Consider the following 13,106-nt stretch of genomic DNA (forward strand, 5'->3'; position numbering starts at 1 on the left):
AGTTTTGTTGCCAGGTGTTTCTTGGGAAGGGCTATTTTGAAGTTCCTATTTGTTTTTTTTTTTTTTTTTTCATTCAAAAAGAGTGACTAGAAGATGCACATGTTGAGTATCAGTTTGTGTTTATTCTGTGGTTGCTTTCATCATACTTCCTGCACACCACGAGGGAGGGGCCCGTGCAGGTGTAGCTAGAGAGCACAGCGGCAGTCCTCAGCCCTGCGGAGCAGAAACGCTTGTGCATCTTTGCATTTGTAAAGACAGGAATATGAATATGGCGCCATCTCTGCTGCCTCTCTCTCTCTCTCTCTCTCTCTCTCTCTCTCTCTCTCTCTCTCTCTCTCTCTCTCTCTCTCTCTTGATTTATTTATCTGAGTACACTGTCACTGTCTTCAGACACACCAGAAGAGGGCATCAGATCTCATTACAGATGGTTGTGAGCCACCATGTGATTGCTGGAAATTGAACTCGGGACCTCTGGAAGAGCAGTCGGTGCTCTCAACCACTCCAGCCCTCCTTGCTCTCTTAAAGAGGATGTTGTCCCTACAGCAGTAATGGGTAAAGGTCTACCAAAAGGATGCCCTCACAAGCCAGAGTGTAATAATACCCACTGAACAGTGAAGGCCACACATGCTAGAAACCAGCTCTTAAACTGAAAGGAAAACTCTCTGAATTTATCAGAGTGAGACACTGGCTACCTATTGAGAGTGTAAGAGGACAGTTTATCACAGGGCAGGGGAGGGGGCATTAGGTTGAGTTGAAACCATCTACCCACCACCATAGCAATCCCCATTGATCTTTGATGTGTCCCACACCTGTTCTATCTTGGGTTTCCTTTCTTTCATTTGTTCATTTTCCCAGACAGGGTTTCTCTGCCTAGCCCTGGCCATCCTGAAACTCACTCTGTAGACCATACTGTCCTCAGACTCAGAGATCTGCCTACCCTTTGCCTCCCAAGAGCTGGGATTAAAGGCCTTGCACCACCACCACCCAGCTGGGTTCTAGTCCCTTACATTGTTCCAGTTAGGTTTACACTTAATAGGTTTTGCTGATCTTCTTGGTTAATTACTGCACTTTCATTGTGTTGGTTACATATTGCCATTTTTTCCCAGAGGGTACTAATTAATAACGTAGTAACGCCTGTTGGACCAATTACAGCACATTCTAGACTATTTTACTAACTGAATTGCAGTAATCTCCGGATAGATACATTTAACTAGCAACTGTTATTAGATTTTTCTTCTTATATTTTTGTGTATTTCTATCATGAATTGTTTGTCTTTTACATGAACAGTGAAAGGCATGAACACTTGGGGAATTAACTTTAAAATTTTTTATAAATATATTAAGAAATTAAAATTATATCTGTACCCATGTATTATAACCATTTAATAATAGCCATTTTTATATTCTAGATATATCCTTCTGACTTTTAAAATATATTTATATTATTAAAAATAATTAAATATTATTTTATTTATATTTCACATTTAAATTATGTATTTATTATGTATAATATACTTTGTGTTATATATAAATATATTTATTGTATATGACATTAAATAATATTTTGTATATATTTTATACATATACATAACTATAGACATACTTTATACATATCTTTTATATATACAATGCATAAATATATAAATATCTAATGTATTATAAGTTAATTAAATTTAAATACATGTTTTTATTATTAAATATATGTTCACAGTGTTTCTATTTCCTCTCTGTACTATAATTTGTCTTTCAGTGTATGAATGTGTGTGTGCACATGAATGTGTGTGTGCACATGAATGTGTGTGTGCACATGTATATGTGCACGTGTGTGGACATCAGACACCTGGGGTATTGTTTCTTAGGTGCTTTTCACCTCTTTTTCTTTTTAAGACGGGGTCTTTCAACTGTGTTTAAACTTGCTAATGAGGCTGATCTGGCCAGCAAGCCTGCCTCCAGGTCCCCAGAGCACACAGATTTTGTGCCAAGTGCCCAGCTTTTTTTTTTTTTTTAAGGTGGGTTCTGTGGATCCAATGCAGTTCCTAATGTTTTCGAGACAGCCACTTTACTGACAGGCCCCAGCCAGGTTCCTTCTTTATTAGCAAACACATGATCACACTGCTAACTAAACATTCTTATTCAGTATTCTCATAGCTTTTAGAGAGAAGGTTAGCATTTCTAAACTGGTATTTCATTCCCCTTCCTGAAACTCTGGAGAAATGTAGAGATATGATGAGGAAAATGACTCCTTCCTTGTTTTATCACCCAGAAATTATAAAGTTCCAGTCCAATTTTAATATCTGTATTTTTTCTCTAAACAACATCAGACTATACACTCTCATGATAGCCACTCTTTCCGAGTTGTACTATTAAATATTCGCTTGCTTCCAGTTTTCATGATTTTTTCAGTTTCATTATTTTAAATTTTCTCAATAAATATTTTATAAAAGTCTTCGTTCCTATTGCTGATGTTTTGTTGTTGATGGTATTTTATAAGTCTTGTGCGGCATAATTATAGGAGGCTCTTAGCATCTATTGCCAGCTGCTTTCCGTGTGAGAATTTATATGGTTTTAGCCCTCAGCAGTGTTTGGTGCACCTCAGTACTCCTCACCAATAGGAGTTATCATCTCATTTTTAAGTATTTGTTATTTTGGTAATTGGAAAAAATGGCATCTCATTGGGCATTGTGTGTTTGTCATGGTTTAGGTGTTGTTGGAGATAAGGTCTCACTATGTAGTCCAGACCAGCCTCAAACTGTTGGTCTTGCCTTTGTGCTGAGTTACAGGCTCATACCAATACTATTTTAATACATTCCCTAAGTTCATATGTGTTATTAATAGTGCAGGGTTCCCTAACAACATTTAATGAAAATGTGGGGTTTTCTTTCTAATGGATGATCCCCCGCCCTCCCGTGTATGTGCGTTAAGACAGACATGAATGAGTCCTGTGTCCTGTGCCTAACTGTTTTTCCTGACAGGGCTTGGTATCTTGATGGACAGATGCTGCTAATCATAATCTGTGTCGGCATTGTGTTCCCTCTCTCACTGCTCCCCAAAATAGGTGAGTCTGAAGAAACTCGGGGTCTACAGAGTGAGATGCTTTTAGAAGAGTAGTGCTTGTGAGTCCTTTTAAACTTGGCCTATTTCCGTGACTCCGTCCTCAGCCTTGCTTAGCTAACCTATGACTTGGCTTACAGTAGCATTTTGTCTGGCCACTAAAATGAAGTCATTACAGCAGAGCATTGAGGAGCAAGCCTTCCTTTGCATTGCACTGCCAGTGGCAAGCCAGTTCTCGCCCTGCTGTGCAGAGCTACACAGTGTGACAGACGGACAGACCCCAGGCCCAGGCACCAAGCAGCAACAGGAGCATGCCCGAGATGCATGGCTCGATTCCTAAGTCCCCATCACTTGCCTTATAAATTGCTTTTTATTTTATTGGTATTTTACAGGCTTTCTTGGCTACACAAGCAGTCTATCATTTTTCTTTATGGTGTTCTTTGCTCTTGTGGTAAGTTTAAAATATAATACATTGCTTATTTCATCAAAAAAAAAATGCAACTGTGTTAGTGACGTCTTTAGCTGCTTTGCACTGGGCACCGTAGCCCACTGTATATTATTAACAGCACCATTTTTCAACACAGAATTCATTTCAGTCACAGGATTATTCATTTTGTCCATTTTAAAGAAGCTTAAAACAAATTTAGTATCTTGTAGTTCTCTGGAGAGGGATGCCCAACATTGGCTAAGACCCTGGGCAGAACAGAGCCTGACAGCTGTAGTGCTCTGCCGAGCTGTGGGCTGCTCCTCAGTCAGCTCACAGAGCATCCTGAAGCCTTATTCCATGATGGAGTTAGAGTCTGAGACTTGGTGGGAAAGCTGTAAGGAGAATGGGGTAGGAATGCAATCCTGTCCACCCTGCTTAGTCGACAAACAGTGTTCCCATAAAGAAAATGTTGGGAATAAATATTTGTCTTCATATGCAGATAATATATTTAATTATCAGATTTTTATTTTATATCATATGGCAGTTTAACTTATTTTATATTTATAAAATAATTTAACATAGGCTTTTTAATTCTCCGAAGACAGATCCTCACATATAAGATTTTAATAAACTTTTTCCTTATTTCCTATATTCTATTCCATAATAAGTATATAAATGTTAAACCTTACATAGGATAAAATATTTTTAATTTGCCAGAAATGTGTATATCACAAGTAACCCTTTCTGAGCATTTAAACTTTCTCTTAGTTACTGATCAATGAATCAAGGGGCAATGTCACATGTAAACAAGCAAGCTATAGTACCAGACTCCAAAGCTGTCAAAACAGCCCCTGGACTGGGAAGATGGTTCAGCTGGTGGTGTTTGCCTTGCAAGTGTCACGGCTTGCATTCAGTTCCTAGGACCCAAGTGAAAAGTTGGGCATGCTGTAATGCTCACATTCCAGTGCTGGGTGGTGGGGAGTGGGGGGGCTTGTTGTGGGGGGGTAGGGGGTGGGGGTGGAACACTCATGGATCTCTGGGTCCCATTCGCCAGCCAACCCAGCCTACTTCTACTCAGTGGACTCTAGGCCAGTGAGAGACTCTCAAAGGGCAAGATGAATAACCTCTGAATAATGATCCCCAAGGGTGACTTCTGACCTCCACATGTGCACACACACGTGCACATACAGCCACATAATCTGCAGCCACATACCACTACATTTATGTGCATAAAAAATCCATACACACCACATACACATGCACATGCAGCCACACAAACAAACAACCACATACCCACTATGTATGCATGCACACATATTTGCATGACATCTGTCTTTGGTTAAATCATCTTCTGAGACAGAGGATAAAGCAACTTAAAATTAAGTGCAAGTAACCCTGATTTCACTATTCATAAACATTTATATTGTAAGGAATGTGTTAAGGCTGAAATATTTAACAGAGCTTGGTCATTTTTTAGTTTACATTAAAATTATCCCCCCAGCCACCTTCAGGTAATGACAATTTAGCATATAATTTTGAAGTTCCATACTATAGAGAGAAACAGTAGTTATTTTCATCGTAAGGTTTTGTTGAGAAGCGTCTTCATGGCTAGATAGTATCCCACATCCCATAGGAATTTGTGGATCTTAATCAAGTGTAGATAACGTACTGAATTGTACCCTGGCACTTAATCAACAAGGCAAGCATTTCATAGGTAGAAGTAATTCAGTTTTCACAGTCAATAGCTTAACACAGGTGGAATGTATTGATACAATATGTCTATTATAGTGTTTTGTTTCTGCTGCAGCAGATACTCTTAAATTCAGTGCAGATTTCTGCTGGGGGAGTCACATGGAAATAATTCTCCCATATTAATCGTGATGCTCCACAAATCATCTACTTGGATTTCTATCTGTGAGAACAGTTGAAATTTAGATTCCAACAAGACCATGAAGAATATACATTTTTAATGCTGTTTTTATTACCACGTTTATTACAGATTCTATTTCTATTTTTGTTTTGTTTTTAAGAGTTTATTTATTTATATGATGAGTACACAGTAGCTATTTTCAGACACACCAGAAGAATCTGGTCCCATTACAGATGGTTGTGAGCCACCTTTGGTTAGTAGGAATTGAACTCAGAACCTGTAGAAGAGCAATCAGTGCTCTTAACTGCTGAGTCATCTCTCCAGTCCCTGTTTTTTTGTTTTTTTTTTTTTTTTAAGACAGGGTTACACTATGTAACCCTGGCTGGCCATGAGCTTACTCTATAGACCAGACAGGCCTGGAATTCACAGAATTTTATCTGCCCATGCCTCTGCCTCCTGAGGGCTGGGATTCAAGCTGTGCTCTACATGCTCAGCTAACTGACTTTTCAAAAACCATGCGCCAGTTTTTTAAAATGTGAGACTCCCCATGATTCTCTCTTGTCTTGTGGCTGGGTCCTGTCCCATTCCTCACCTGTCTCGGCATCTCTGCCCATTGATTTTTTTAAGAATGTGTATGCATACACATTTATATTATATTTTATAGAATCAATCCAGAAAACAGTTTCTTTCTTTCTTTTTTTTTTTTTTTTATTAACTTGAGTATTTCTTATTTACATTTCGAGTGTTATTCCCTTTCCCGGTTTTCCGAGCCAACATCCCCCTAACCCCTCCCCCTCCCCTTCTTTATGGGTGTTCCCCTCCCCATCCTCCTCCCATTGCCGCCCTCCCCCCAACAATCACGTTCACTGGGGGTTCAGTCTTAGCAGGACCCAGGGCTTCCCCTTCCACTGGTGATCTTACTAGGATATTCATTGCTACCTATGAGGTCAGAGTCCAGGGTCAGTCCATGTATAGTCTTTAGGTAGTGGCTTAGTCCCTGGAAGCTCTGGCTGCTTGGCATTGTTGTTCATATGGGGTCACCAGAAAACAGTTTCTTAATTGTACTCATTAGGCATTGCAGATCAAAGTGTCTCTACTAGCTGTTCTCCCAGATCCTGATTTTCATTAAAAATTTAGCATGAATTTTCCTTTGAGAGTATCTACATTTAAACATGAGTTTCAATTTGGCAGTGGCTCAAGGTGACAGTAACAGATGCCTTTATTTTTCTAACCTATCTGTTTGTCACCAGCATTGAGAGGGATGGGGAGAGTTGCTGAGATCTCTGTAAAGGAATATGGGCGGCAGTAAGCTGGGAGCTACCCTGCAGAAATGGTAGGCTTTGAGGAGGATGGAGGAAGGACTTTTTGTGCAAGTGCATTAAGTCATTTTAGTGCCTAAGGTGATTTTTCTTATTCTCTTTCCATCCCCCAGAGTTACCTTCTTACCCAGTCTGTCTTCAGCGCCAAGCAAGGGCTCCCTGTGACTCTCTTCTGTCTTGTGGTTGGGTCTCTGCCCACTCCTCACCTGTCTGCAGCTCTCTCTACCCCATCCCACCATGCAGGTTTGAAGCTGGGACGACCCACAGGGATTAGCTGTAATAATGGAATTTACATTATGTGAAATCAGGCTGCCAATCATTCTTTCTAATCAGTGAAGAAGGCTATATTGCAACTTGAAGGATTTTGACTTGGCATTCAAGGCCTGGTACTCAGCAAGCCAGGAGGCATTGATCCTGACCCCCCCCCCCACTAACACACACAGGCGCGCGCACACACACACAGGCGCACACACACACACACACAGGCGCGCGCGCGCGCACACACACACACAGGCGCACACACACACACACACAGGCGCACACACACACACACACACACACAGGCGCGCGCGCGCACACACACACACAGGCGCGCGCGCGCACACACACACACAGGCGCACACACACACACACACAGGCGCACACACACACACACACAGGCGCGCGCACACACACACACACACACACACACACACACACACACACACACACGGTTGGAGTGAAACAGGAGACCTTGAATCTGGAGCAGCATCAGTAGAGCTGGAAAGAGCCGGAGCCCTTGCTTCTCCAGCCACCTTCATCCTCACCCTACACTCCATCTCTCTTAAAACAAACAAACAAACAAACAAACAAACAAACAACTTTTCAGGAAAAAAATAGATAATGAGATTCTTGGTTCTTGTTTTGTTCTTGTCTCTTGATAAATTGATGGTTGGAGTTGGTTTTATATTGAAAACTTACCTGGAAATGCCCAGTTTGTCCTTAGACACCCCACCCCCTTTGGGTTTAGATTTTAAATTAAAAATGACTCTTGGGTTCACTCATTAACTTAATCCTAAAAGTGTGTGTTTTCTTTAGATTTATCACTGCATAAAATTTTGATTGAATTTGTTAAACTCCCAAACTAGATGAGTTCCAAATAGGAATAGTATTTACTTACTGGTCTCCTGCAAAGACAAATACTCCCTTTCTTCTCTCTGCCCCTTTGTGTGCTGGGATTTAGCCTGGAGCAAACATTTACAGAGTCATTATGTGCCTGCAAGAAGGGCTACAATGGCAGTGTTGACACAGCCACAAGGGTGGCTCTAGGAACAGGATGGCCACAATTAGGAGTCAAATCCTGAAACATGCCCATTGATGGTTTCTGGGAAACAGCATCCCTCTGGATTTCTTTTAAGTTTTTTTAAAAATGTATTTTTCCCAACTAGGGTTCCCTAGCTCTGCACTCACACTGTAGCAGTGCCGACCCTCTCCACATTCACCATAGCACAAACGTGAAAGTTTGTGTTCATCAGGAATGCCAGGGAGCACACTGCCAATTAAAGTCTCCCCTCACTTCTGCCTGTTCTTCTGCTGTCTGCTACCGACAGGAATAAATGTCCTTTGTGACTATTATTGAAAACATGCTTCCTCTTTGAGTTGCACTTTAAAAACAAGACCAGGACACTTGGAGATTTGAAAATTGACACAGAGCACACTAAGTCTTTAATGGGCAAGATTCCCCGCTGATCAGATGTGAAGCACTCTTGTCATCCTGTCCCCTTCTCTCCTCCCAGTGACCATGTTAAAGGGTGACCCCATTCTATCTGGGGAAAATCAGAGGAATCTTTGACTAGTCTCTTGTTTGACTTTATTGAAAACATCAACCTGTGATGAATTTTATTACAGGTCATCTAAGTGCTGGTCGCATTTACTTTTACAGGTAGTAATTAAAAAATGGGCCGTTCCTTGTCCTCTGACCTTAAATTGCATCAATGCAGTCTTTCAGGTAATAATTTTTATATTTTTAACTTCTCAACTAAAAAAAGAAATGGAAGATAAATGATGATTTTTCTAATTGGTGAAAAGTAATAGTTACATAGCATTTTAGGACTTTTCTTTGAAGTAACTTGATTTGAAATTCCAGTAGTAATAAATTCATCATATTTGTTGATGTATCCTGACTTTTAATGCCTATTGGTTTTTCTTTTCCCCTCAATACTCTTAAACAGATTTCAAACGCTACAGATGACTGTAAACCAAAGCTCTTTCATTTCTCCAAAGAGGTGTGTAAGTTATTAACAGATACTTTTGGTTGATTTTTCACATTTCAGGTTTTAAGAGATTTGTGTTACAGGGTCTCTTAGGTCTTTGTACCTGTAACTAATTAATTTTCATGAAAGTGCTAAGTATAGGATTGCCTACCAGAAGAATAATATTATTTAACACAGGGTGGCCCATTATGAAACAGCCACCTTTTTCTTTTCTTTCTTTTGGCATGCTTTTAAATGGAGCCTGTTTTAAATGGGCCTTTGCCTAAAAGAACAGATTTACCAAATGTCTGGTCTGGCCAGTAAGGTCCTCTGTGGATACGGTTTTCCTGTTGCGCTCTGGACTTGTAAAGCTAAATCGCCAATTACATCAAAAACTCCTCCCTGGTGAGTAGGACTTTGGTCTCTAGCTAAACAGCCTCATCATGGGCCAGCACTGAGCGCTGCCAGTCTGCCTTCAGAGCAGCATTCCAGGGGAATTTATGATGTTCAGAGTGGAGCCCAGAAACCCAAGTCCCATGCCCACCCTTAAGAGAGCTGTGGGATGCGGAAAGGGCCTGGAAGAGTCCCTGAGAGCAAGCAGAGGAACAGGGACTGGTGTTTGCATGGTCCCGCTTTGCTCTAGTGGAAAAAGCTGAGTCCTCCCTTTTCTGGGAGCCTTTTCCTCTCTACTGTGTTTTCCTGCCGCAATGCTGTTTTCTAGGTTCCCACGCCAGACTCTCCTCTCCTCCTTGTGCAGCTTTGTTAGTGTAGAATGTTAATGTGGTGGGTCCTCATGTAAAACCTTCCTTTTCATCTCCAGTTTATAACTTAGAAATGTCTCCCAAACCTTTCCAGGGAGGTCGCCACATCTTTTACTTGTGAAGACCTCCATGGGCCTTAAAGATCAGGGTAGGGTAATTGGCAGAAACTGCAGTGTATGAAACAGAGAGCTGTGTCTTAAGCTCTCATCCCCCTAACACAGCGTCAAGAAACACAATTTCCTAGGTACTTTACCCCAAACTAGGTCTTCATCTGGAACTTCTTTTGGTGAAGAACCCAACACTAACTAAGGAGAAATATTTTTAGAGCAGAAAAGAGAAAGTAAATCATTCCCATCCACTTTTTAAAGACAGTGCTTAGCTTAGAGGGGAAAGCGTTGGGCTTGCTGGTTTTTGCTGGCTCTTGCTAAGTATTCTAATAATAATTTTTAAAGAAACTTTAGGCTTATGTATTACATGGGCTCCTTAGGAGTTTTTCAGGTCTAGAATCTTTGGGCTCATTAAGAAAGATCTTGGTTGGGGTTGGGGATTTAGCTCAGTGGTAGAGCGCTTGCCTAGGAAGCGCAAGGCCCTGGGTTCAATCCCCAGCTCCGAAAAAAAAGAACCAAAAAAAAAAAAAAAAAAAAAGAAAGATCTTGGTCATGGGTTCTGGCAGTACATGGATGTGGCCTCTATTTGGAACACTTAGTTAGACTAAGTAAAAGCAGGGTTGAAAACATTGGCAGGCGTTGTTGATGCTTGGGTAATGAAATGCATTTAAATCGTGCATACCGTAAGAATGGCTGGAATTATAATAAAAATTATTTTAAATGTTTATGTATAACCTAAATTAGTTTTATCTTATCCAAGTATTGTAGAAGGCAGTAACTCTAACAAAGCAAGGTGATACGAGAGGCCAGCCAGAAAGTGTGGTCAGAATAAGCCGCCTGTAAGCTAGAGTAGTTACTGTGACTGCAGAGCTCCCCCTCCCCACTGTCTCTCTCTCACTGCACCCTACCCCTCATCTTAGGAAGAGATCATTCACAAAGGATGACATAAATTTGACTAGGTTCTTTTTAAAAAGAACTTTATTGTTGGGCTGGCAAGATGGCTCAGTTGTATTGTCGAGTGCCTGCAGCCTAACCTGATGACTCCGTCTAGTTATCCTCTGACCTCTGCAAGTGCTAGGTGGCATGGGTATGTGGGCATACAGATACACAAAAATAAATAAATAAAAATGTAATTAAAACAAAAAACTGAGTTTATTATCAAATAAAAATGACGTAGCATTTAATAGTATTTTGTTGTAATTTTTTTCAGAGTGTCTACGCCATACCAACGATGGCTTTTTCATTTCTCTGCCATACCTCAGTATTGCCCATATACTGTGAGCTTCGAAGGTACTGTAGAGCGCCGTGGCCTTCAGAGCTAATCAATTCCCATTCATGAATCCTTCCCTATTGTCCCGAATTCTAAGTGTTAGCTTAAAAAACAAACAAACAAGGCAGCTGTCTTAGTCAGGGATTTAGGGCTGTGAAGATTCCATGAGCACAGCAACTCTCATAAAGGACAACATTAATTTGGGTTATGGTTCAGAGGGATAGTCCATTGTCATCATGGAGGGTGGCATAGTAGCGTGCAGGGAGACATAGTGCTGGAGGAGCTGAGAGTTCTACATCTGTGTCTACAGGCATCAGGGGGAGACTGTATGTATGGCACACTGGGCGTAGCTTGAACATAGGAGACCACAGTGCCCACCCCGGCAGTGACACACTTCCTCCAACAAGGCCACACCTACTTCAACCAGGCCACACCTCCTAAATAGTGCCAATCCCTCTGAGCCAAGCATTCAGACACACTAGTTTATGGGAGCCAATTCCTATTCAAACCACCACAGCAACCAAGAGGTGATTCTATTCTCATTGGCAATGTTGCCAGTGACCATCTCTGTCTGAGTGTCGACTTGTGAATTCTACTGTGTAGCCATCGGTGCCCTCATGCTTGTCCCCGACTGGCCTGTGATGTTCATTTCTTCAGACAGGACTCAGATCACTGGCTTTGTCAACCTTTCCTGGGTTGTTTTGTTTTGTTTTAGCCCTTCAAAGAAAAGGATGCAGAATGTGACCAACACAGCAATTGCGTTGAGCTTCCTGGTTTACTTCGTGTCTGCACTCTTTGGCTACCTCACTTTTTATGGTGAGCATATTCTTAAATTCTTAATTATGTGACAGAAGAAGGACAGATGTCCTCACCCTGCCTGAGGCTTCCCTTTCTGCCTTTTGCTGGTAAGGTCATCTGTTCAGGTCATTTCAGCACTGTGGCGAATCTGACAAATCAGGCTTAAGATTAATCATCACTTTGTAGGCGTACAGGAAAATTTTGTCCTCTTTTGAGACGTTTGTCTTTATTTTTAATTGCGTGCATATGTTTGTGTCTGAGTGTGAATCTGTGTGTGTAGGTGCAGTGCCTGTGGAGGTCAGAGGAGAGTCCCTGGAAGCTGGAGTTACAGGTGGCTTTGAGCCAGGAGTGTCCAATGCCTGTTCTCCATGAGAGCAGTACACGTTCTTACCCGCTAAGCCATTGTCAAGCCCTAACATTTTTTTTTAATTTTTATATAAAACTTCAAGCACTATCGGTGTCTCTGTAAAATAATGCTTTGGGTCTTTTTAAATTGTATATTCAGGGCGGGGTGGGCATGGTGGTAGCCTACATCGTTGATCCCAGCATTCAGGAGACAGGGCCTGGTGGATCTCTTGAGTTTGAGGCCAGCCTGACTACAGAGTGAACACCAAGACAGCCAGGGCTACACCAAGAGACCTTATATCAAAAAAAAAAAAAAATTACACATCCAATATGTTAGATGCTAGGTGATAAGCTGAGGGCGTAGGAGAGTAAACCATGCCAATAATTACAAAGGGGCAACTCCAGAAAAGACAATGGAGTTCACTCAGCTCTGCACATCTCTGCCTTCACACTTCATTTTCACAGCCTGTGCTCACAGGGCTGCCTCTGCTTCACAGGGCCTTTCTCTTCAGATTCCTTACAGACACTTGTAACAGTATAAAGCCAGATTCTCTCTTGTTTGTTTTTGAGACATTTCCTGCATAGTTTGTGGGGTTTTTCCTTTTTCAACAAGAATGTCCAGAACAAAAGCAAAGTCTAGAACAAGAAAGAAAAGATGAGCAGAATTTGCAACAGTCGCACACAGCACCCGAGACTCAGCCCGCCCAGTTTTGCAAGCATTCTTCATAAATGTTTTCATAGTAACTGCGAGTAATTGGCTGTTACTACTTGGGGAGTGTATCTGTTGGTGACCTGCATCATGGCTTTGTGCACCTTTCTGGTTTTAGACTCCTGGTCACCTTTATTAATACTTATCTCCCTGTTCTCCGAAGCTGTCTTTATACCACTGCCCTTCCCAGGCCCAGACAGAAGAGCATTGGTTTTGAA

General features: G+C 41.4%; 1 protein-coding gene across 8 annotated transcripts in view; it reads left to right on the top strand.

The window, feature by feature from the left end:
• The window catches only part of Slc38a6 (solute carrier family 38, member 6), a 62,495-nt gene that overhangs the window by 41,674 nt on the left and 7,715 nt on the right, over positions 1-13,106 (top strand). For 4 of the 8 annotated variants that reach the window (XM_087552740.1, XM_087552737.1, XM_087552739.1 and 1 more), the window contains 6 exons: positions 2,973-3,055; positions 3,444-3,502; positions 8,589-8,654; positions 8,878-8,931; positions 10,977-11,056; positions 11,752-11,852. In XM_087552740.1, coding sequence (XP_087408866.1) covers positions 2,973-3,055; positions 3,444-3,502; positions 8,589-8,654; positions 8,878-8,931; positions 10,977-11,056; positions 11,752-11,852 — 443 coding nt within the window. Of the gene's footprint in view, positions 1-2,972; positions 3,056-3,443; positions 3,503-6,780; positions 6,911-8,588; positions 8,655-8,877; positions 9,304-10,976; positions 11,057-11,751; positions 11,853-13,106 lie in introns of all 8 variants that reach the window. The other 4 variants (XR_015621790.1, XR_015621791.1, XR_015621789.1 and 1 more) reach the window with 4 other exon arrangements.

The sequence above is a fragment of the Rattus norvegicus genome, chromosome 6, assembly GCF_021556685.1.
Source record: "Rattus norvegicus strain SHRSP/BbbUtx chromosome 6, alternate assembly SHRSP_T2T, whole genome shotgun sequence".
Lineage (NCBI taxonomy): Eukaryota > Metazoa > Chordata > Mammalia > Rodentia > Muridae > Rattus > Rattus norvegicus.